This window comes from Pollachius pollachius (genome assembly GCF_949987615.1).
Source record: "Pollachius pollachius genome assembly, chromosome: 2".
Lineage (NCBI taxonomy): Eukaryota > Metazoa > Chordata > Actinopteri > Gadiformes > Gadidae > Pollachius > Pollachius pollachius.
Window position 1 is genome coordinate 23,786,474 of NC_136935.1, and position 25,629 is coordinate 23,812,102.

General features: G+C 43.7%; 1 protein-coding gene across 2 annotated transcripts in view; it reads left to right on the forward strand.

Annotated features, from left to right (window-relative positions):
* wipf1b (WAS/WASL interacting protein family, member 1b) overlaps positions 1-25,629 on the forward strand; it is a 37,602-nt gene that overhangs the window by 6,204 nt on the left and 5,769 nt on the right. For both annotated transcript variants that reach the window (XM_079730443.1, XM_079730442.1), the window contains exons 2-8: positions 8,123-8,234; positions 8,964-9,093; positions 9,692-9,820; positions 9,930-10,626; positions 11,131-11,231; positions 12,524-12,745; positions 13,376-13,489. In XM_079730443.1, coding sequence (XP_079586569.1) covers positions 8,172-8,234; positions 8,964-9,093; positions 9,692-9,820; positions 9,930-10,626; positions 11,131-11,231; positions 12,524-12,745; positions 13,376-13,489 — 1,456 coding nt within the window. In that variant the 5' untranslated portion in view covers positions 8,123-8,171. The remainder of the gene's footprint in view (positions 1-8,122; positions 8,235-8,963; positions 9,094-9,691; positions 9,821-9,929; positions 10,627-11,130; positions 11,232-12,523; positions 12,746-13,375; positions 13,490-25,629) is intronic.

Below are 25,629 nucleotides of genomic sequence, written 5' to 3' on the forward strand. Positions count from 1 at the left end.
CAACTTGAGTCTCACATTATTATGCCACCATACACCAACAGTGCAAGCAGGCCAATGGCAACCAAGCGCGCAGTCCTTCCTCCCTCACTTTAAAAACCACCAGCCGCCACTGATATATATATAGAAATATATATATATAGAAATATATATATATATATATATATACACATACATATTTATACACAGGCCTATACATTTATTTATTTTGTTGCTTCGAGGAGGTCTGTTGGTCTCCGTATATAATAAATAAATAAATAGGTATGTATATACCTATTTACATACATATTTATATATATTTATTTATTATATACGGAGATCACCAGACCTCCTTGAGGCAACGAAAGTGGTCTGTTCAATTCAAGAAGGGCCGGCAAGAATAGGGATATAGTGCCATACCGTCAATATGAATTTCATTCATAGAATTTCCGAGAGGATGGTCAATGGTCAGATTCAGATCTCGTTGTGACAATAATTTATATCGATGTAACGAGAAAGGATGTAATGATAATGCAAAGAAAATAAAGGCTAGGCCTGCATGGTTATAATAATTTAAATAGAATTAACTTATAAAGCGTATAACAGACAACGAGACAATCTAGTTGTGGGCCAGCAGAGGCTGCATTTTAACCGAATTCGGCCTATAAGCTTATACACATAATAATCTTACTCTATATGTCAAATGTATGATATGCTGTAGGCCTACGTATAGGCTAGTTTATTATATCATAAATATTTAAATATTGTCATACCTGAACCACATTCCCCATAGAAAAAGCACACCATTGGTGTTACAACCCTCTACGTTGATTGGATTGGTGGAAGTGGATTGTCAATGGTCAGATACAGATCTTGTAATAACGATAATAGCTACATGGTCTACTTATAATATAACTAAATGTATATTTATTTATATATAATATATATTTTAATATTTAATTTATTCAATATTAAACCAATGCATTTCAATCAGGAGATTATTTTCGACTTCAGAAGGGGGGGCGGGGGGGGGGGGGGGGGGGGGGCTGCGCAGGATTCGTCAAAATAACAATCTGATTTATCCGATTTTTGAGCAGACCCCCTCAAAAACTGAAACCAACCACGTTCCTTAAACCCAGTCTCACACCAGATTGTAGTAAAACTGCCCACAGCGGAAAACACATTACAATAACGGCTCTAAACATGTGACACGCCTACGTTTTTTTGGCCTATTCTTTTCAATGGGCCTGCGTCCATGTCACGTGACTGTCATGGTTGCTATGGTGGTTGCCATTGACCCCCCCCCCCCCCCCCCAATTTTCAATTTTCCACAGTTTAGACTTGTAATTAATAAGTTACTTTTGAAATCAACTTGACTTTTCACAACAATTCTCTCAACTATCCACAGAGGAATCCTCTGACACTCTGCTAGGCTCCTTCTCCTCCTCTTTGGACTCCCTCTGTCCCTTCCACTCCAGACCGGCGCGATCTTCACCCCCCCTCCTTGGCTGTCTGAATCTCTGCGGGCCCATAGAGCAGAGTTGCGGGCAGCTGAGAGGAAATGGAAGCGATCCGACTGTCCTAATGATCTATCTCACTATCTCTTTCTTCTCTCTGATTTCACCTCCACTGCGTCAACAGCCAAATCTGCCTTCTACCAGACCAAAATTAACTCCTCCGCCTCAAACCCCAGGAAACTGTTTTCCTTGTTCTCTTCCCTCCTCAACCCTCCTCCCCCTCCTCCTCCTTCCTGCCTCACTGCTGATGACTTTGTTACCTACTTTACCCAGAAAGTAAAGGACATTAGCTCCTCTTTTATCACTGCCACCATCCTCCCTCCCCCCACCCCCACCTCTGCCTTTACCCAATTCATCCCTCTCACCTCAGATGAGGTCAACAGAATTATAACATCTAACCATGCAACCACCTGCCCCCTGGACACTATCCCTTCCTCCCTCCTCCAGGCTGTGTCAAACGACATCCTGCCATTTCTCACCGCACTTATTAACTCCTCCCTCACTTTTGGCGTTGTTCCAACGTCTTTCAAGACTGCCAGAATAAAGCCTCTCCTCAAAAAAACAACCCTTGATACCACTGACATCCAGAATTACAGACCGGTATCTCTTCTTTCATTCCTCTCTAAAACATTGGAACGTGATGTTGCTAACCAACTGTCCTCCTATCTCTCATCTAACAACCTGCTTGACCCTCACCAGTCAGGCTTCAAAAAAGCACACTCCACTGAGACGGCTCTCCTCGCGGTGAGTCCCTCCGTGCGGCCAAAGCCTCGTCCCTCTCATCGGTTCTCATTTTCCTTGACCTGTCTGCAGCATTTGACACTGTGAAACACCAGATCCTCCTCGCCACTCTCGCCAAACTTGGCATAGCTGAATCTGCCCTTTCCTGGTTCACATCCTACCTGATGAATCGCACTTATCAAGTAACATGGAATGGCTCCTTGTCCAAACCTTGCACGCTTGATACAGGTGTCCCTCAAGGCTCTGTACTGGGGCCTCTTCTGTTCTCCCTCTACACCAGATCTCTGGGCTCTGTAATTACATCCCACGGCTTTTCCCATCACTGCTATGCTGATGACACTCAGCTATTTCTCTCTTTTCCCTCATCTGACAAAGCCCTGATTGCAACACGCATATCTGAATGTCTGGCAGAAGTCAGCACCTGGACAACTGCCCATCACCTGAGGCTTAACCTCAACAAGACTGAGCTCCTCCTAATACCAGGGAAAGATTGCCCACACATGGACTTACTGGTCACTGTTGAGAACATCACTGTATCTCCTTCTCCAACTGCCAAAAACCTTGGTGTAGTGTTGGACAATCAGTTATGCTGCACTGCAAACATCACTGCGGTGGCCCGATCCTGTAGATTTGCACTTTCCAACATCCGCAGGATCCGGCCCTTCCTCACAAGGGAAGCAGCTCAGCTTCTAGTCCAATCACTGGTCATCTCCCGCCTCGACTACTGCAACTCGCTCCTGGCTGGACTCCCTGCCTCTGCGATTAAACCCTTGCAGCGCATCCAGAATGCGGCAGCGCGCCTCGTGTTCAACCTACCAAAGTTCTCACATGTAACCCCCCTCTTCCGAGACCTCCACAGGCTCCCTGTAATAGCTCGCATCAGATTCAAGATGATGGTACTGGCATACAAGGCAGTCGATGGAACTGCCCCTGCCTACCTCCAAGCATTAGTAAAGCCACACACCCAAGCTCGATCCCTCCGCTCAACTAGCTGGACGTCTGGTACTGCCATCGCTAAGAGCAAGCAAAGGTCGATCAGCGAAGTCACAACTTTTCTCTGTTTTGGGACCTCAGTGGTGGAACGAACTCCGTACCGACGTCAGGATCGCAGAGTCGCTCACCAGCTTCTGCAAAAGACTCAAAACTCACCTGTTCAGAGTTCACCTCGACTCTGCATAGAAACCCATGCACAGCCACCATTGAATGTTGTACGTCCTGGCACTTGCGCATTGCACTTATTCAAGGTACTTAATTTTGTAGCATCTACAGTAGCTGCTATCGTTGTTTTACACAGGGAATGGGTTAGCCTAGCGATTGTAATACTTGCACTTGGTTCTATGAACATCTTTACTGTACCGACAGCAATATATTGTTTCACTTCTTATGACAAATGTACTTACTGTAACAAATGCACTTATTGTAAGTCGCTTTGGATAAAAGCGTCTGCTAAATGCCCTAAATGTAAATGTAAATGACTTATTTTTTTAATCACTGTCTGGTGGCGCACGGACATATTTGATGGTGACACAGCCTATAACCTATTCGTGAAAGCAAAACATCAAGCTCATTGATTGAACGAGGCAGGGTTATTTGAAATAATTCATTAAGATATCATGTGTGAGAGGCCTGAGTGTGTATTGACTATTTCTGGTGATTGAAATGCTCATTGCAAGCTTCCTATGTATGTCTAGTGTACCCTTACTGTCCGCAAGCACCCCCCCCCCCCTCCCCATATGGATGTGGAGGATTGTTGCCCTGGCCCAGTGGTGGTGGTGTCATATCTATGAAAGAGGGCATTCAAATATACTACAATGATCAATTAGGAGGCTGAAGCCCTAAAGGAAGTGATGCAATAGGTAACTTCTGAGTTAAGAACAGAAACAAGTAAGCTATAGACCTGGGGTCTCTTTTATATCAACGGGGGTCTCAAAGGACGCATACGATCATCAACTTAGGGATTCCAGGCCTACAAGGAATTACTCAGCAAGTGCTTTATCTCATTGCACCTCACCCAGCGGCTCGGTTGCAAGATTTTGGCCTGAAGTTCTTCCCAGACCTACACCCTAGCCATCCACTATTCATATCTGAGAATCAGGCCTCTCTTTAATAATGACAAAAAGTTATGAGAGAAATTCACATTAACTTTTTGTTATCTCATAAGGGGCGTCTGCATCTGACCATTGACCATCCTCTTGGAAATGAATGAAATTCATATTGACGGTATGGCACTAGGGGAGACCGGGTATGGTTGCAACACATTTTTCTTCAGCACCTAAAACTACTTTTTTTTTTTAAAGCTACAGTTCTGGACCTTTTAGGCAAAGCACCCACATTTGTCTACAACAAGTGGCAAACACTTACATCTCCTCAACTATATCACGGAATTTGTGAGATTATGACAAATACAATGTATACCTTTGTTACAACCTACCCCACTACCGGGGTTGGTTATAACAGGTAGACAAAAAAAAACAATGGGACTCCATTTGATATGCCGATTTAATGATAAGTATAAACAACAGGGTTTGAAAATAGATTCACCAAACAAAATATTCTTAAACTGTATTGTAAATGAAGACATATGCATCCTGTGTGTGTATGTGTGCGTGTGTGTCTGTGTGTGTGTGTGGGTCTGCGTGTGTGTGCATGTGTGTGATACATTGGCAAAGGCAGGCTGGATGCCATCTATAGCCTATGCCTGTATGAAAAATGATAGGCTACATTCAGTTACTGTAGGTATACAGAAAAAATAGAATTGTATAACACACAATCCATTCTTCACATAGAGAATAAAGATCATATTAATGTTATGAACAAAATATAAAAAGAATAACGTTTATACTTGTGTTTGTGTATTTGTGTCTCTTGAGAGAGAGAGCTGAACAGTTTATTTTTTTTTGTCGAACAGGGCAACATCATCAACATCTTCTCTGGTAACAACTTTGTATGTAAGGGGATACAAAACATGCATTACAACCTACCCCGCCCTGTCATCTATTGCTAAAATAGCTGTATTGCCATGGTGCTTTGACATTAGCAAGGGAGAGATACACGATTTTTTACTGGCGAAACTATAGTTTGACCTGATACAACTCATACAACTTCATTTACAACGGTAAAAGTACTAGAAAAAAAGAAGTAAAAAGTTACTTTCTTACCTTAAAATTTGGATTTTTCTCGTAACTCCTGGAAAAATGGCGCCAACTAGTGGAACATTTCCATGAGTGATCGCAAAGGAAGGAGGAGGAGATTGAAACTGTCACATGGCTCATATCTTATCCCTGGTTGGTGGAATTGGTGGCGTTACAACTCATCCCGTGTTACAACTATCCCCGGTCTCCCCTATATCCCTATTCTCGCCGGCCCTTCTTTGAATTTAATAGACCACTTTCGTTGCTTCGAGGAGGTCTTGTGGTCTCCGTATATAATAAATAAATATATATAAATATGTATGTAAGTAAATACGTATATACATATCTATTTATTATATATAGACGAGACCTCCTCGAAGCAACGAAAATGGTCTATTAAATTCAAGATGGGTGCATGGGTGAGAATACCGTCAATATGAATTTCATTCATATATATATATATATATATATATATATATATATATATATATATAGGCTATGGTCATTTAACGGATCCCTGTGAGACCAGGTTGACTCGGTCGTTGAGACGGGGATCTGTGTGTGTGTGCCACGGAATATGAGTGTCATTAACTTGCATTGGAGCAAATTTCGTTGGCATATCACGGACAATTCAAGTGATTCCGTGAGGCCACCACGAATTTTGAGTTAAGCGTCCGTGGTCGACTCTGTCGTTGATACGGGGAATTGTGTGCCACGGAATATGAGTGTCATTAACTTGCATTGGAGCAAATCTCGTTGGCATATCACGGACAATTTAAGTGATTCCGTGAGGCCACCACAGATTTTGAGTAAAGCGCCCGTGGTCGACTCGTTCATTGAAACGAGGATCTGTGTGTGTGCCACGGAATATGAGTGCCATCAACTTGCATTGGAGCAAAATCCGTGGCCATATCACGGACATTGGCGTGCTTCTGTGAGGATTCTACGGATTTTGAGTTAAAGGGGACATCTCATACCACCAGGTGTGAGTGTGATTAGCCATTACAAGCAGGTTTGAAAATGTGCAGCATTGTGACATCACAGGTTGGCGCCTACATTAAAGGTGTGTGTGTGTGTGTGTATTTGTGTGTGTGTGTGTGTGTGTGTGTGTGTGTGTGTGTGTGTGTGGAAACCAGCAGTAGCACAGCAGTTTTGATTGCAGAATTGGGTATCCTTTTAACCTGGCATCTATAAACTCTGAACAGATGTGCAACAAATTTTGTGCGTGTGTACCTTTGGTGTCAGTTAAAAAGGCTCCACATGCCAGAATCTCAAATATCGACAGCCCAGAGTGTGTTCAACATCCCATCTCTCCCGCTCTTTCGCTACCTCTGCACGGATGGTTGAGTGTCAAAAGGGCACACATTGGCTTGGAAACTAGTCCTAATAACCACAATGATGCATCACCAAATGGGTACTACTTTTCCATAAGTGTGCATGCTTTGGTTAACTTCAGTTGAATCCAAATGTCCTTTAGCTAGAGCTAGGTGAGCGAGTCCTCGGATGGAGCTGTAAGCTTCTAGAGTAAACAGGGAGAAGTAACCTAGTTCTGCCTTATGTTCCTATGAAGATTTTTTTTTAATTAATGGACACGCAGACTAACAGGAATAGATGAAGGGAACCAATAATAATCTCCGCTATTGCTGCTGTACACTGAGACGCGGTCGTTGCATCATGTGATTGGCTAAGGATTCATCTCAACAGCAATCAGGACAGTAGATCAGCCCCATAGTCTTGTGAATACATGCATTGGCGTCCCTCTGTGACATGTGTGGGTTCCACCACCCTGGGGCCCTTCGCAAGATAGCGTTGTTTGTAACTGAAAAATATGAACTTACAAAGTTAGTGTTTCATCAGTATTACTCCATCACATCCAATAAGCTGTGGAATCATGTACCGTGCTCCATCTACCAGATGGTTGTTGCTTGTTCCATCCTAAGCTCCTCCTTGTTAAAGTCCTTGAGAAGGATATCTTATAACTAACTCTTCACAGTGTGTGTGTGTGTGTGTGTGTGTTCTCTACAAAGGGCTACTTGTAAAGAGCTTTAATTGACTCTAGAGGTTAGAAAAGCAGCATATGAATGCAGTCATGAATTATTGGTCACTAACATTTACTATTGCAATGTATTATATAATTTGGCTTATTACTCCAGGATCATTGTGTCTGTTGATTACTGTTATTATTATTATGATCATTATCAACACATGTATTGACAGAGCAGAGTACATGCTTGATCAATGGTTAATGTGTGATTATGATTGCATGTAGGCAGCATATCTGGACTCCTGTTGTTGTTGCTTGTTTCCATAATTAATTCTAATCATGCCATGATGGGTTGTAGTTGGAAATAGCTGGTGAGCAATTCCTTCATGATCACTCTCACTCACTTACGACTGACTATAAAGTTAGTAGCACAGCAGCAAGATTGAATTCTTCAGAGCTGATAGGGTCTGTGCAAAGTTACATATAGGGAATGCACACATGCAACAGCGTGAGCAAGCCTGCTAGAGAGAGTCTTGCTGTGTCGAGGTGAAAACATATATCATCATCCCTGCAACCGGATATCTGTGGTGTTGAGTCTTATGTTACTTCCTGTTTGTCAGCGGAGAGAGAGAGAGACTTTCTTTGTTTTTAAATGATACCATGCTGTACTACACAGTTTATTCTTCCCAGACAGGAAGTTGGGATGCTCACTGCTTTTGTGTGTGTGTGTGTGTGTGTGTGTGTGTGTGTGTGTGTGTTGATCTGATAAACAGAGTGTGCAGGCTCCAGCACAGACGTTGACGAGAGGCGGAGAGGGAAAGGATGCCCGCCCCACCCCCCCCACCGCCCCCTCCCTGTGCCCCCCCTCCCCCCTCCTTTGCCTCGGTCAGTGAGTCTATCTCTCATTCTGTCTCTGTCTGTCCGTCTCTCCGTCTATCCGTCTCTTTGTCTGGTGGCAATGCAGCGGGCTTCATTATGAATTGAGAATGATCGCAGATAACAGGTAAATATGAGGGCATCAAATGGTTTATATGTCTGCCCATAGGGACTCAGCAACTTCCCTGTCCTTGTATGACCTGCTCAGCAGAGACACCTGGTGGCTGAAGGCCATCACCACAGCTCTCGTTCTAGATCCAGCAACATATGGGACAAGTTACTGTTACTGTACTGTACAAGTTAAATTCAGTATCTCAGAACACCTGGGAAACAGGAGTCCAACCCACTAGTTTCTGAAATGATTCTGGTAATCATGAGGGGAAGAGATTCCCCCGTGTGGCTACAGCCCACAGCATCACGATTAAAGCCAGGATAGTGACTGTATAACATATTACTGATTAGGCCACTGATTACTTGTCAAAGGAAGGATTACTAGCCAATACCTCCCCATCAGATCCTTGCTCTGTTTGCGCTATCTGTAACAGATGACTATGGCTATTTCATGTAAATAATAAATACATATAATGTATCAGTATTATATCCTAACGTTATCTCTGCTTATTAGTTTCCCTGCAGTGGACCAGTTGTACAGGCCATGAATCATTACTGGAGGCTCCTGTTGTTGTGAGTGTGGCCCCTGTGTTTTGGAGATGTTGTTGATTGCTGCGCGTCGTGCAGGTAAACTCCCAGAAGCCCTCTCTGAACCGCTCGGAGCAGCAGGGCCGCAGTGCCCTTCTGACGGACATCTCTAAAGGCGCCCGACTGAAGAAGGCGGTGACCAACGACCGCAGCGCGCCCGTTGTAGACAGTACGTCACTCATGGCAACCGGGCTTTTCTGGATACATTTCTTATTGGTATACAAAGAGTGAAAAACTTTTTTTTAACGCACCAAAAACAATTGATTTTAGATTGAAAGTGTTTCGTGGGTTAACAGTAAGATGTAAATAAGGACTGAGATGACCCTGTGTGGTGATGACATTGCTTGTGTATCTTTTATCTTCAGTTTTGGGTTGCCAGGTAACGTTGGGTAATGTTACAGAGCAGACAGTGGATTGGTTAAAAGCCCTTTGAGTGTTTGTCCTACGATGATGCCTCTGGCTCTACTGGACAGCACCTGTCACCAACTCATCTGTTCAATCGCTGGCAGGAGCCCCCTCCACAGCAACACAGAACAAAACACAGGGTGGAAGCATGACGCTAGTTAACTGTTGCTATGCCAACCCTGGCCGTCTCACCTATATCCACCATCCCCAACGGCAACATTAGCGGCCACAGAGACAGATTGGAAGCATAATTCCATGGTGTATCATTTACTGCTCCTGCCACACATTGCCAAAATGGACCAATGGAAGGGGAGGTGAACGCTACATACAATGATGTTATATGTTACATGTCGTTGTCTCAGAGCCTAAAGGAGGTGGAGGTGGAGGTGGAGGAGGAGGAGGATTTGGTAGTGGTACCCCTGGAGGTCTTGGAGGACTGTTTCAGGGAGGTATTCCCAAGCTGAGATCCACAGGGAGCAGAGAAACCAGTGGTAAAACACACGGACACACACACACACACACACACACACACACACACACACACACACCAGATCATTAGCTAGCTATGAAACAGGTTGTCATTTGTTTCCTCTCCTCCAGACACTGGGGGCCAGCGAGGACCTATGCTCCCTCCAGGGGCCCGCTCCGCTGGTGCCAGGCCCTTCAATGCATCCCTCGGGGGCCCCCCAAGATTTCCCGGGGCCCCATCAGCCCCCCGTAGCAGCACCCCTGACCTACCGAGGGGCCGTGTGATGCCCCCCTCTAGACCGGACACTCCGGGCGGGCCTCCGCCCCCTGTGCCCAGCACCCCTCGACCCAACCAGGGCCCTCGGGGCGGCCCCTCACCACCGTCAGCCCCTGGGGGTCCCAGGCCTGGTTCTGGCCTGGGGCCCCCACCTCCTGGCCTTCCGCCAGGGAGACACGGCCCCCTCCCTACCCTGCCCGGAGGCTCCTACGCCGGGGCCCCCAGCAACTCCCGACCTCCATTACCGCCCACGCCAGGAGTCAGAGCCTCCCCGGGGTCCGAGGACCGACCCCCGCCCCCGCCGGCCCCAAGTGGGAGTAACCGCCTGTCGATAGCCCGGGACGGCCCGCCAACACCTCCTCCTCCGTCCTCTATGTTCGGCTTGAAACCCCCCTCGCCCTCCGTCTCCTCCCCCTCCCCCCGCTCGCCAGGAGGAGGAGCCCCCCCTCTCCCCCCAGGCCGGCCAGGCCCCCCTCCTCTCCCCCCCTCCCCAGCAGGGGGGGGGGACCATGCAACCCCTCGCCTGCCCCAGAGGAACATGTCGCTCAGCAGGTAGCCCTCATCTTCACTTCTCCTCTTTCCTTCTGAGATGCTGGTTGTTTAGTGTATTTGCTTCATTGTGTTTGTATTACTTGTCTTGATCAAAACAAGATGCTGTAAGCCACTACGTCACCACGGGTTTGGTTTTGGTTTTTCCCTTTTGTGAAACATGGAGTTCTCCAGTATTCAAACGTCATAACGTCTGCCGTCTAGAAGGATTTTATAATCGCTGTACTGCATTGAAACTGGAAGTGACTGTAAACTGTAACAAATCAAAAGGCCTATTTTACCTCTAGCAGCAGTCAAACCTCACGTTGTTCTGTGGGAGTTTCCTGTGGGATCACCAGAGCAGAGAAGAAATGTCACAGTCAAGGCTTCAACTGGCCTTTTGGACATTGAATTTTTTTACTCCTGGAAAATATGTCAGTTTTAAGCAGCAGCTTGCAGAACACATCATGTCTGGCTCAGTATTGCTCAATGCCTAAGGTGTAACTGTAGCTTCGGTTTTCTTTCCAGTCAAGCACCAGCCCCCCCACCTGGACGATCGGGACCACTTCCTCCCGCCCCAAATGAGAGACCACCCCCTCTTGGAAGAAACCAGGTCGCAGGTCGCACAGGTAAACAAACCTGCAGGACTGGCCTGGCCGGATGATGATGCATAAAGATCAGGCAGTCATGATATGCCGTCCTCTGTTCATCAATGTAGTCATCAATTGATGCAAATATACAGGGTCGGCGCCAGAGCAGATCTACTGGAGGGGCATGGGTCACCAGCAGGGGAGGGGGGGCGGCACTGCTGTTTGAGAAATACTTTAACGCAGGGGTGACATGGGGCATAGTCAAACACAGCAGAAATGCTATCAATAACGAAACACATTTTTCTTTATTATTATTAGGCTAATTATGAATTATTATTAGCAACAATATGTTGTTCTTGTTGTTGTCGAGGCTATGTGGTAGTAGCCCTATGCACACAGTTTACGCAGCCACACACACAAAGAAGATTATAAAAGGCGGAGAGATGTCGTGGAGGCTAAACGCAAATGAATGCAGTTTACCCACCTCTGATATGTCAGAAATAGTTTATTCACCTCTCAACAGTTTATGCACGTCCAAAGAAAAACAATAAGTAGGCCAGCCACTGGTTATAAACCTTAGACAACAGCCTCCACAATCAACAAAACCACCCCTGGACAACATAAGTAACACAACAGGTCCGTTAACAGAAGGCATGCATTCGGGCAGCAAGTAGCCTATTGGACAAGCAATGCACCAGGCAGAAATGACACAAGGCCATAGACAGAAAGCCAGGGCTCGCTTCAAGAAGTGAAATGAAGAAACTTACCGTCAGAAGAGTAGCAGGCAACGAGTACTGCTGCTGAAACGTCTAGTACTGTGTCCTTCCATTCGCTTGTGCATTTGCGTGTCAAGTCTAAGCAATTTTCGTAAATCCATTTTTTGTTGATAATAATTCTGCACACTGCAGCTCAACGTTATGTTGAAATCAAATGTAACAAGTTTACTCGGAAACCAATGAGCTTCGACCCAGCCTAACCTGCTATGCATGCACAACCAAAATGATGCAATTTCCCTGTTATTATTTTATATTATTTTGTATCATTTAATTTACAGTTTGCATATTTAATATTAAAAGAATAACTAAAACTAAAACTAACTAAAAGGGATTTTTTTTTGGCCACGAAGAGTGGCCAAAAAAGTGGCATTAATGACCGCTAGGGGGGGCACGACCCCCAAATGCCCCACCTTAGCGCAGACACTGCAAATATATGCTAAAACACAACAAAAACAGGCTACATACCTTCAAACATTATTAATTGCAGATAAAAAAATTAAACCAAGGCCATGCATTTCCTTAACTCACACAAAGTAATTCTCTATTCATGTGCAGGTCCACTTCCTCCCCCCCCCCCCTCTGCTCGCAGCGGGGGCAGCGTGAGGTCATTGCCCATACCTTCTCCCATTGGTCGGCCAAGCCCTGGCGGAAGGCCCCCCCTTCCACCAGAAAGACCAGGCCTGGGCGGGCCTCCCCCCCCTCCCCCTCCCATGGGCAATGGCATCCAGAACTCTCACCCACAGACCCCTCACCACCACCAGCAGCAGCTGATGGGCGGTAATGCTGATGCTGAAATACAGTTCAATGCGTTTAGCCTCATCAATGCATAAGCAACACAGCCAGGCTACAACATCAGTTAGACCTGGCGACACTGTGTGAGCAGCCTCTCAGCTGCATTCTATAGCTGACTTTGATTAACTGGAGACATTTTTATTCTGACAAATTCTGACAAACATCCAAATAATGTAATTGCATGAAAAATAGGAGGTGTGTTCCTAGTGATGGTTTGAGAAAAAAATCTATTGTTGTTTATTTGGTTGAATAATCTCCCTCTAGTAACAACACGTTGCATAGGTTGCGAAGATGAATAAATATTGAAAATAGTTTGCAACATTGTTGCAAACGATTCAGACAATTGAACGATTCAGACAAACCACGCTGAAGTATGTTGATGCACTGGGCTCAAGGTCTTCTGGAAGATGTTAGTTCCAATGACGGCTGGTCAAGAGGTTATGAAAGTGAACAAGTAAAAGTTGAAATGTAATGCTTGGGGCATGGCGAAGTAAAATGTACCCTCTTCCTCCCCAAGGTTGGACATGGTTGGTCATTAGTGTTCTATTTTCTTTGTGAGGTCTATGCTGAAGAGCAGGACCAGGTGTTGATGGTAATCCTCTATTCTCCTTACAGATGAGTGGGAGTCTCGGTTCACCTTCCATCCCATGTCAGACCTCCCTCCTCCAGACCCCTACGTTCCAAGTCAGAAGACCTACCCCAGCAAGATGGTCAAGGGCGACGCCAGAGGTTCTACCACACACATGCATTCAGACACGCACATACACACACGCGCACGCACAGTCTCACACTCACACACACGCTCATGCACACACTAGCTCACACGCACACAATCAAACACAAACACACACACACACACACACACACACACACACACACACAGCTAAACTTTAACTTATTCAATATAAGGTAAATAATCTTAATTGACAAATCTATGGTATGTTAAGGTTGATGGTAATGTCTGGAGCAATGCTGTCATCTACTGGTATCAAGCATATTCCACTGACTATAAAGGTCTACCTATTCCGCACCTGTTGGGACTCCTAAAGGTCCTGACACACTTAATAAGTAAAATTGAAAAGGCATATCGAGATATGCTGTTGGCCTTTGGTCAGCATGACAATTTTGGCATTACAATATATTCCCTGTGATTTGAGGGCTGTTCTGTAATGGAGCAAGTTGCAGTTGTAAACGATGCCCAGAATACAACAGATTCAATTGGTTCACTTTGTTGTCCAACCCTAGAGCCGGGTTGTGACAATTGTGGTTTGTGGGAAAAGTTTGACTAGTTTGTCTGAGTACCCTGCGATTGAATAGTCAGTTCTTTCTTAGGAAGGTTCCTAACTAAGTGAAATTACATCTAAGTGGCAGCCATGATAAAAGCTGTTTGAATTCTCTAAATGCTATGGAAAGGTGCTTCAGTGGTTGCTCTCTTATCTCCTTGAGCATGGGGTACACTGGCCCATTCTTTACAAAAGGAACAGAGATGATGCCGTCCTTCTTTGTGCAGGAATATTTAGAGTGAGGAAACATTTGGCCGTTCACAGAAGCAAACGATTACCATGACCGACAATTATTTGTATACAGGATAAATGTGGAAATGAGTGTGAAAAAACATTATTGATTCATTAAAATGTTCTATTTCATTTCCAACCCCTGTATTGAAGTAATATTGTCACTGGGTTGTCCACTTTTACACAGCCTGCATGAAACAACATGGTAAGAAGAACGCATGGGGCAAAGTATCTAAGATGCTCTTTTAGTGGTCCATCTTCAGAATTCGTGCAGTCTCATAAGCCGTTTTTACACATGTCCTCCGCATTTGTATATGAGGAGCTTTGACCCTGAGGGTGCTTCACACTTTGCTGCTTTGATGCTTTACATGCGGATATCGATGTCGTTCCAATATCAGTAGAATTACCGTTTAGGAGTTTAGGGGGGTGGGCTTGCAAGGGGCAGGATATGACGTAGATTCTAAAGGGCGATAAGTGCGGCCGCTGTCACTCCAGTTTGTTTTGGTTTGACCACAGCCAGCACGGAGGCAGAATGGGCAGAACTCATCGCGATCATCTTAAAGGTCCCATGGCATGAAAATCTCACTTTATGAGGTTTTCTAACATAAATCGCTGATTCTTGAGAGTTGGGACAAAACACGTTTTCAAAAACATTTTTTTTAAACGCACACTATATTAATTAGAGTTATATGTTTCTGCAGAGAAAGGTCTTAGCTATTTAACCATGTAAAGGAACAGGTTCTGAATAAAAACACACTTTTAACAAATAAACATGTTTCCCTTCAGAACTGGATTTGTGTCAAATCCATCAGACACACTAAAAAGTATAAATTTTAATTATTCCAATCCAACAAGAATCTAAAATTCTGAAGTATGTTGTAATAGTGTTTAGTTACTCTGATATGTAATAAAATACAATATATAAACTTAAGTTGTGATTTCACACTATTCTGAAAACCCAGATTTCTAAATATTTGCATTTTTAAACTTTTTTTTTAATTTCAATATTGTAAAAACAAATTCCTTAAATAAATAAGACACAAGAGGATGTAGATCAGATGGTCCTTTATTACAAAAACAACATAAACTGAAGGAAGAATTTTTTTTTCACCAAAAAATTAACAAAAACATACACCTGACACTGTTGACGAAGATCTGATGGTGTTGACGAAAAACTGACGGTGTTGACAAAAAATGTGTGTGCATTGCTGATTAATGAACAAATTTGCTTTTTAAACACTACTACTAAAACAACCCCTTGTTATTAGAGTATTGAACTTACTGTAAAGCAAATTATAATAAACATATTGCACATACACCGTTTCAACTATCAAAAAAACAATAAAGGGTACTTTGCTGTTGGACCATGGGGATGCAGAAACTCCACTTTCACATCGTGCTGCTCAGTATCCACAGCAATGGTCTTGGCTAGCCACCAGTGGCCATCACATACTACTGCTAGCCAGTCTCCATTATTAAGGCTGCTAACAGTCATAACTGTCACAGTACCCTCGGGACCTTTCAGAAGCTCCTCATCCAACTCCTCCTCCATCACATCTTCCATTTCCAGATCCTCTTCCATCTCCCCTCCCATCTCTTTTTCCATGTCCTCCAACAACATGGCCAAAGGTCTTTTCTTCGCTGCCCTCCTTGGATCACTCTGCTGTTTCTCTGGGTAGCCATGGAAATAGAAGGTAGCTGGGCAGAAGCACTGGCAAACCAACATCTTGCTGCAAAAGCAGGATAGTTGTCTGTAGTGGATCATGTTATCATGTGGGATGACCTGATGTATTTGTCTTGTTGAGGGAACCTGTTTGAGAGGATACATGAGAAGTGTATCGTACCTTTGCATGTCTTCTTCTGCAACGTGGTACAGCTGAACGCTCTTCAGACTGTTTGAGACCTTTTCAAAGAATGTGTGTCCATCTGTCACATCTTTTCCTCTCAGGACCAGGTTGTCAGCTGTTCTTTTCACTGTTCCGCCAATGCCGTCTGGTGCGCCCTTACCATGGGAAGTGGGGAAGAAGTTCCATGTTGTTCTTTCAAACCCCAGTGTAGGGGGGATACAAGACAGAAGGAAAAAAATCTTCTTGTTCTTATACTGTTTACTTGGACCATCAGACCAAAAGTGCACGGTGGTAACCTGCGGATATCTCGTTATGATATCTTTTAGGACTGGATCCATGTGTGTCCAGATTGCTGCAGCATCCTGTCTCTTTGACTCTGAAAGTGTGCAAAACCCTGCCTTTCCACCCTTAATGTAATACATTTCGGTATGTAGCATTATCTGTCGCAGATTTTGTCCAAAATGGCAGGCCTGTACTTCAGATTGATACTTGCATCTCCAGGATTCTGAAAAGTCAACGTGAACAATTGCTGTACTTTCTTCACAAGTCTCAATTGTGTTTCTGTATGCTTTTGACTGGTTTTGCACTAAACACACATGTGTTGTGGTTTCATTTCTGAGTATTTGCTCATAGAGTTTGATGAGCTCTGAAAGACTGCCACTGTGTTGGACGAGTTTAGTGTTGATGTGGATTCCATTGACTGTGTCTTCTTGAACTCTCTCCCACTGCTTCCACTGAACATGGATTTTGTCTTGCTCTTGGGTTGTAACTGTACCTTTGTTTTTCTTCAGCTCTCTTCTTAGGATGTTGTGGAATAGAAGGGCTTTCTTGATTTTTGGATTCCTAATTTTGCTTCCTGATAGCATCTTCTTTGTTTCTGTGCCTGGGGAGTCAAGTGGTGTTTTAATTGTAGCCTTTCTTCCTCGAGATATTATTTTTCTCAGTTTGTTTCGTTGCTTTGTTGCCTTCTTAAGCTTCTCTTTCAAAGTTTTTATTGCTCTTGAATGCCTTTTTCTCGTTTTACTTCTCTCCTTTTCCTGTCTGAGAGACTGTCTGCTGTGTCTGGCATTGTATTCTTGAATATTCTGATCTTGCGGACTATCTGGAGGGGTGTGAGCCTCCAGCACTGCATCTTCATTGGATCTTTTCTGTCTGGACCTTTTCTGTGCCTCTCTCCAATACTTTCTCCAATTCCTCTTTGCCCTGTCTCCCATCTCGTCTATTTGTATTACTTTTTTGTCTGTAACTCTCTTCTTCCACCTTTGTCTTTCCTTCTCTTGCATAGCATGTTTGCTCTCTTGGTCACTGTTTAATTTTTCCCTTCTCTTTTGTTGGTACTCTATTTCTTCTCCTTTGCTCCTCAACTGACAATTTCTGTCTAGCCATGCTTTCCTGCAATACAAATTGAAATAATGAAAATTTTACTTAAATCAGATTTACTTGACATGATTGATTGATGGATGGATGGATGGATGTAAAATCCTCAAGGTGCGGGATGTAGTTTCATAACCAGATGTTATGAAAATCTACACACTGGCTTCTCATCTCTCTCTCTCTATCTCTATCTCTACATATATATGTAGAGATATACATATATATGTATATGTGCTGGGAAAGTTACACATTTTACAATAATAAGCAGACCACTGCCTGCCCCTTTTCTACAAGTCAGATCTGTATGGTTAAATAATGTAATGCATGCTATGTATGTACATTTATGTGTAAATGTAACCCTGAAATAACATTTTAACCCTTTACTATATTCACAAATGATATATTAGCACATTAAGAGGTTTCCGTCAGAACTCGTCAGACGTCTGACGGAGTTGACGTAAGGGCATGTATTTTCCCGCCGAAACATGTATTGTACACTGCAGCTAGCTAGTTTTTCCTCAGTTGCTAAGTGTCCCAATAACCACACTAAAATGCTTAAATTCAATCCTCTATGGTTTTAAAAAAGTATCTTAACAGAAATATGGTATTGACATGGTCCAGCTGTGACCATAGCAATATTGACATTGATTGTCTAAAAAATATCAAAAAATGTAAAACGTACCACAGCATTTGTGGTAGTGTTGCATTCACCACAGACAGGGAGATGATAAAGGGTCCTCAGGGATATAGCTGACCATGCTATTTCCTGATTTATTGTGGTTTATGAGAAAATCTGACGGAGTTGACAGAAACTGAGGACACAACTTTGATAGGCAGATTTTTATGGAAAATATTGTTTGACTTTCACTTCATGCATTGTTTTTTATATTTATACCCCTTCTTTTTTATTTGATATACAGTGGGGAAAAAAAGTATTTAGTCAGCCTCCAATTGTGCAAGTTCTCCCACTTAAAAAGATGAGAGAGGCCTGTAATTTTCATCATAGGTATACCTCAGTTATGAGAGACAAAATGAAAAAAACAAATCTAGAAAATCACATTGTCTGATTTTTAAAGAATTTATTTGCAAATTATGGTGGAAAATAAGTATTTGGTCAATAACAAAAGGTCATCTCAATACTTTGTTACATGCCCTTTGTTGGCAATGACAGAGGTCAAACGTTTTCTGTAAGTCTTTACAAGGTTTTCACACACTGCTGCTGGTATTTTGGCCCATTCCTCCATGCAGATCTCCTCTAGAGCAGTGATGTTTTTGGGCCACACGGACTTTCAACTCCCTCCAAAGATTTTCTATGGGGTTGAGATCTGGAGACTGGCTAGGCCACTCCAGGACCTTGAAATGCTTCTTACGAAGCCAGTCCTTCGTTGCCCGGGCGGTGTGTTTGGGGTCATTGTCATGCTGAAAGACCCAGCCACGTTTCATCTTCAGTGCCCTTGCTGATGGAAGGAGGTTTTCACTCAAAATTTCACGATACATGGCCCCATTCATTCTTTCCGTCATACGGATCAGACGGCCTGGTCCCTTGGCAGAAAAACAGCCCCAAAGCATGATGTTTCCACCCCCATGCTTCACTGTAGGTATGGTGTTCTTTGGATGCAACTCAGCATTCTTTCTCCCCCAAACACGACGAGTTGAGTTTTTACCAAAAAGTTCTATTTTGGTTTCATCTGACCATATGACATTCTCCCAATCCTGTTCTGGATCATCCAAATGCTCTCTAGCAAACTTCAAACGGGCCCGGACATGCACTGGCTTTAGCAGGGGGACACGTCTGGCACTGCAGGATTTGAGTCCCTGGCGGCGTAGTGTGTTAGTGATGGTAGCCTTTGTTACTTTGGTCCCAGCTCTCTGGAGGTCATTCACTAGGTCCCCCCGTGTGGTTCTGGGATTTTTGTTCACCGTTCTTGTGATCATTTTGACCCCACAGGGTGAGATCTTGCGTGGAGCCCCAGATCGAGGGAGATTATCAGTGGTCTTGTATGTATTCCATTTCCTAATAATTGCTCCCACAGTTGATTTCTTCACACCAAGCTGCTTACCTATTGCAGATTCAGACTTCCCAGCCTGTTGCAGGTCTACAATTGTGTTTCTGGTGTCCTTTGACAGCTCTTTGGTCTTGGCCATAGTGGAGTTTGGAGTGTGACTGTTGTGGACAGGTGTCTTTTATACTGATAAGGAGTTCAAACAGGTGCCATTAAAACAGGTAACGAGTGGAGGACAGAGGAGCCTCTTAAAGAAGAAGTTACAGGTCTGTGACAGCCAGAAATCTTGCTGGTTTGTAGGTGACCAAATACTTATTTTCCACCATAATTTGCAAATAAATTCTTAAAAAATCAGACAATGTGATTTTCTGGATTTTTTTTTTCATTTTGTCTCTCACAGCTGAGGTTTACCTATGATGAAAATGACAGGCCTCTCTCGTCTTTTTAAGTGGGAGATCTTGCACAATTGGTGGCTGACTAAATACTTTTTTGCCCCACTGTATGTATACGTGTAATGTATAACACTTGTTCAGGTTATGAGAAAATGTTTTCCTGTCGGATGTTGGCTTGCGAGTCGCGGGTATTTTATCTAGTATTTTTCTAAATCTGGGCGATTCAATAGTCGACAGGGGAAGCATGTCTTCTACAGTGAATCCTGCAACCACCCTGTCTTTCTGTGTCACCTGCTTCTGCGCTCCAACACTTGAACACTCCTTCGTACAAGCAGCTACGTCACTCAAATCGTTCGCTATGGCAACGTGCCAAGGCAAGCAGGTGCTGCAGACACACAGGCAGCAAGCATGCACGCACCACCATTGACCAGGACTTTACACGCAGGCAAACACGGCTTGGGTAACGCAGGAAAGCGCGTTACTATAGTCTAGTAAATTAGTGTAGTTACCGATATTTTAAATGTGAGGGCTTATTTGATGGGTTTTCATGCCAAAATAATGACCCTGGGTTAAATTTACGCCGGGATTACACTTTAAGACAATGTCAGTAAACCTTCCTGTAAACCATTTACTTTCCTGGTTGGTATTTGAAATGTGTTAGGAAGGATTTTTATTGAGCTTTCGGTTTTATTAGCCGTAATCTATGGCTTATTCTAAGGAAGCCTCAAAGAAGCGCCCGACGAGATCACTCAAGCTATACTTAAGGAAAGCTAAGACATAATACACAATTACTTGACCCTCCAAACACACACACATCCACACACACTGACAAACAAACATTTACCCCCTGGTTTCCCCATATAAGAACATGCTTTGCTAAGGTTGTTTGCCCCTTCCTCTTAGCATTGGGCATTGATCCATTTATGTTTTTGTTTTTTTTAAATAGTCAAATATATACACCTTTCTTGCAATTTGCAGTGGTAGCTTAAAGGTCCATTTGCAAATTAAGAAATACAACTACCCATCCTTCCCCCCTGAAAAAAAAACCCCACTCCGACACCCCCCCCAAAACACACACATTCATCCTCCTCATCCCATACTTAACACATACAGACACTCCCACACGCCCTCTCTCTCCCACACACACACACGCACACGCATACTCACAATCAGAAAAACAATAACAATAATAATACAATCACCGTTGCCATTATTAAACTAAATAAAGTAAAATATATATACATTAAAAAAGGAATAAAAGGGAGAAAAAGAACAAAGAACTAGAAGCATCCTTTCGAGACACCTGGGCATATTCATTCCACAGGAAGTTAGTCTGAATAAAGATATTCAGTGAGATTCAGAATCCATCACTTTCAACACAGAAGAAAGCCCTCAAGTTAGTGTCACATTATAATGATTATTTTTTCCAAAACTAATTGCACAAAATTCCGCTCCAAAACATGTTCTATAACCCTCCACTAGGGGACACTTGACATCCATAGGGCAACAAAAAATAGATCAGGACTATGGACTAGATTCAGTCCATAACTTTCAACACAGTGACCGTGTCTTTTTTTTTTGTCCAGAATTTTATCAAATAAATGTAGTCTCTAATCCCCAACTGACGGAGTTTAAGGGAAGTTAAAGTTATAAGATCTGTTCAGTCCACAATAAGTCAAAATAGAGAGAAAAAAGTAGGAGGAAAAAATTACTATTGACTCTGCGTTCAGCTCGTTATTCAGTTATTGGGAATCTTTTCTTTACTTCTGCTTCTTGTAGAGTAGAAAATCGTTATTCCTCTTCTCTGTCTTGGACAAGCAGCACAGCAGGGTACTTCACCCTAGTTTTGATGTTTAGGTTATGAAGTCGCTCCCGTAATGGCAAAAACGCATCCTTCCTTTTGGGCAATTGAACCGATATGTCGGTGAAGATTTGGTACTTACTCTTCTCCTCCTCAGTATTGATGTCTTTAGTTTGGCGCACCTTGACGGCCTGCAGGATCTTGTATTTTTAGTGGATATTTTGCACTCTAAATATTATTCCTCGCGTGTGGCTTGCGTTCTCTTGACCAAGAAGGCAATCATCTCAGTTCCTTTTCCCAGTTGTTCTGGTACATCAAGAAGTTTACGATTTTTTTCACGTTGGCGTTTTTCAAGTAAGTCGATGTATTCCATTGCCTGGTCCAGATTCTTTCGCAACTCAGTAATGGAACCTTGCTGATTGTCCAGCTGGACTGTGTGGTCGTGTATCTCACCCGTAAGTGATTCCATCTTATGGTCAATTTAGTCCATTCGCTTTAAAAGGGATGAAATAAGTTAATTTGTAGCCATATGCATTTCCAAAAGTTTGTCAAGCTTTCTCTCAAGTTCATCAAACCTGGCTGCGTTTGCAGACGGCATGTCTGCTACCACGCGTGCTCTTGTTTCCATACACTCACAGTAATTATTTTGGGGTTGTTTTTCTCTCAGTTCCGTTCATGTAAGAGACTGCGGTTTTAGGTAACAAATCCGCTCGTTTTTAGTGCATTTAGTTTGTTAGTTTAGGACCTTATTGCCCGCCGCATGCAGGAGTTCTAACCCTTCCGACCTCACGTCGCGCATGCTCAGTCCTGCATACCTATTCTCAATGACTCTGAATATATCTGCTGCAGTGTTGTATGTTGACAGCCTGAGGTCCTTTGAAATCTTGCCGTCTACACTGTCCAGGAGTTGAATCTTCTTGAATTCAGCTGACCCAGATGGCTCCCCCTGTCTTTGCAGGCTTTCCCAGTCTTTCCTCCATCTACGATATTCTCTCTTGCAGCCATTGAAGATGGGAAGACTGGTTGGCTTAATCCTCACAACCGGTGTTAGCTTGGACAATGTCTCTGACTTTCTTGCCTCACAAGTCCTATAGTCATTATGTTTAACGGTCTTCCCCAGGACATCTTCCACCATCTTGGACTTGGTTATTTTCTCTAAGTCGAAAGCTCTAGATATCTGAGGCCTTTTATCCTCACATCCTCTCAGCTCCACGCTGGTTTTTATTTTTCAAGTTTTTAAGAATGCTTGTTGGAAGTGTTTTCAGCAGGTTGTCATCAGGTTCAAAGGTTGAAAACCTTTCAACAAAACAAATAGGAAGACAGGAGAAATTACCATAGTCAAAATGATCAGCAATTTCATGCAATATATATATATCTTTTATTTTCCGTCACATTTGCTACCTTTTATCTCCCAACATTTAAAAAAAAATCAAATATACCAAAATATGCTCACGTACATACCAATAGCGTCTATGCAGTCATCATCTTTACATTGATGCGCACCCAGTTTAGTTTGTTTGGTCCTTTGTCTCACCCAGTGGCGGACTCAGACTGTTTGAAGGGCAGGGGCGAAAAAATTAAAAGGGCACATTCTGCCCAACACGGGCCCCCACCAGCGTGCAAAAGCTATGATGCATCATGTATGATGAAATAGTCCTCATCCTTGATTAAGATAAGCATTACATTATAAGGAGATCTAGATAAAAGTAATTAATGATGTGGTACTGACAATTACAATTATAGCCACACCTCTATGATAAAACCACACAGGAAACTATAAAACATTTACAATATTTATTCAACAAACAAAGCAAAACACAGGGGGAACTATAAACATGTGACAGACGTGATAATGACAATGAAAGCTATGATTTGGGAGCTTATTTGTCAGTGGACGGAGATGGTGGGTGGTGGAGTCATAGGAGAATTCTTCTTTTGGCCGTGTGTTTGTAGATGTCAATGACCTTGTTATAGTCAATTGGAATATCCCTTTCGATGGAAAGCAGCAGAAGATCCGAGAGCCTACTTTCCCCACATCGGTTTCTGAGCTGGGTTTTTATTAGCTTCAGTTTAGAGAATGATCGCTCTGCTGAAGCAGTTGTCACCGGGATTGTTGCATATGTTTTTAGTAGCAAAGTCAGACCAGGGAAAACTGATTGCACATCATTGTCTTTCAGGCACTTTAACACAGCTTTCACTTTGCTTGGGGGAAGAGCATATGATGAGTGGAACACCTTGAGGTCGGTGACAACATTTTCTTCCTCCGCATCATAAAATCTGCATACATCTATGCCAGATCAAGCAACTCTGTCATTTGTCATGCCTTTCCAGTGACTTGGGATGGTAAGGCAGTGAATGTTAGGGGAACAGGACATGGGGACCCAAATGCTGGACACAGGGAGGCAGAGACGGGGTACGTGGAACGGGATTTATTGACAGGCAGGCGAGTAGTCAAGCAGGCAGGGGTCCGGTAACGGGCAGACAGTCAGGCAGAAGGGGGTTTGACGACAGGCGGGTAGTCAGGCAGGCAGGGGTCCGATAGCGGGTAGGCAGTCAGGCAGGCGAGGACGAGACGGTAAGCGGGTAGTCAGGCAGGCAGGGGTCCGGTGTCAGGTGGGGAGCTACGAGAGAGGAGAGGTGGTTACCACAGGGGCAGGCTACGAAGCACGGATTCAATAGTGCTGGTAGGACCGATACTGACTATGTAGACGTAACGACGAACTGGCGCCAGCTGAGGGGAAATCCCCGGCTGTAGTAGGGAATGGTGATTACAGATTGTAGCCTGGTGTACCGGGAGAAGGGCCACTAGCGTCAAGTAATCGCTAGGTGGCGGTGTTGGACCGCGTTGCAGGACGCGGAGTGACAGTGAAGGCCTGAAAGAATTAACCCAGTTGGTGTCTCATCCTTCCCCTTGAACCTCCGGTGTAGCTCCTGGGAGAGTGTATCAAGGAAGGTAAAGAAAACCTTTCCTCGGTAGTGCTCCTCCAGGTCTAGGGCTTGGTAGTCCTCCGTAGCAAATTTGGTGCTGTATTTGTACTTTTGGGGTACCTTTCTGCGTCTGGCTTGTCCAGGAATTTCATCTGGAACCTTAATTCCTGCTGCCTCTGAGTTCCCTTTTGCTTTTGAAAAAGGACCTTGAACTCCTCATCCTTCCTCATTGCTTTTACTCTCTGTATAACTCCCTCCACAATGGTGTATGATGTTGTCAAGTCAAGGTCTTTCTTCTGCAGTGAAGCAGATGCGATGGCAGTCTCATTGAAAATGGGTGTGGTAATCTCCATGCATAGAATGAACTCAAAATCTATGCTACGCAGGAGCATCCTGGCATCCCCTGCTGCAGCGTCTGGTGGATCACTGTCAGCCATGTTCTGAAGCAGCTTAACGAAGGCAGAAAGAACCTTCTTCAGGGACCTCAAAGCGTCTTCTCTGCATGCCCACCTTGTGTCAGACAGCCTCTTCAATTCACAGACCCTTTGGTCAGGGTACATGGACTGTTGCATTTTAACAAGCGTAGCATGGCGTTTTGTAGATCCGGCAAAAAATGTGTATAGACTTTCCACTAAGTTGAAAAACCTAACAAAATGCTGGTTTGATTTGGCACTCTCAACCAAGACCAGGTTCAGACAGTGGGCATGGCAGTGCACGTATAAAGCTTTGTCTTTATGGCTCTGAATTCGTGACTGCAGACCCTTGTAGCTTCCACTCATATTTGCAGCTCCATCGTAGCCTTGGCCCCTGACATCTTCCAATTTCAGTCCATTCTCTTCAAGGAGTGTCATTGCAACATTCTCCAATTCCTTTCCTGTTGTTCCTGTCGCATCGCAAACTTGTAAGAATCTCTCCTTGATTTCCATCTGATGGACAAAGCGAACAACGAAGGACACTTGTTCGACATGGGAAACATCAGTGGTCTCATCCAAGAGAATGGAGAATAACTT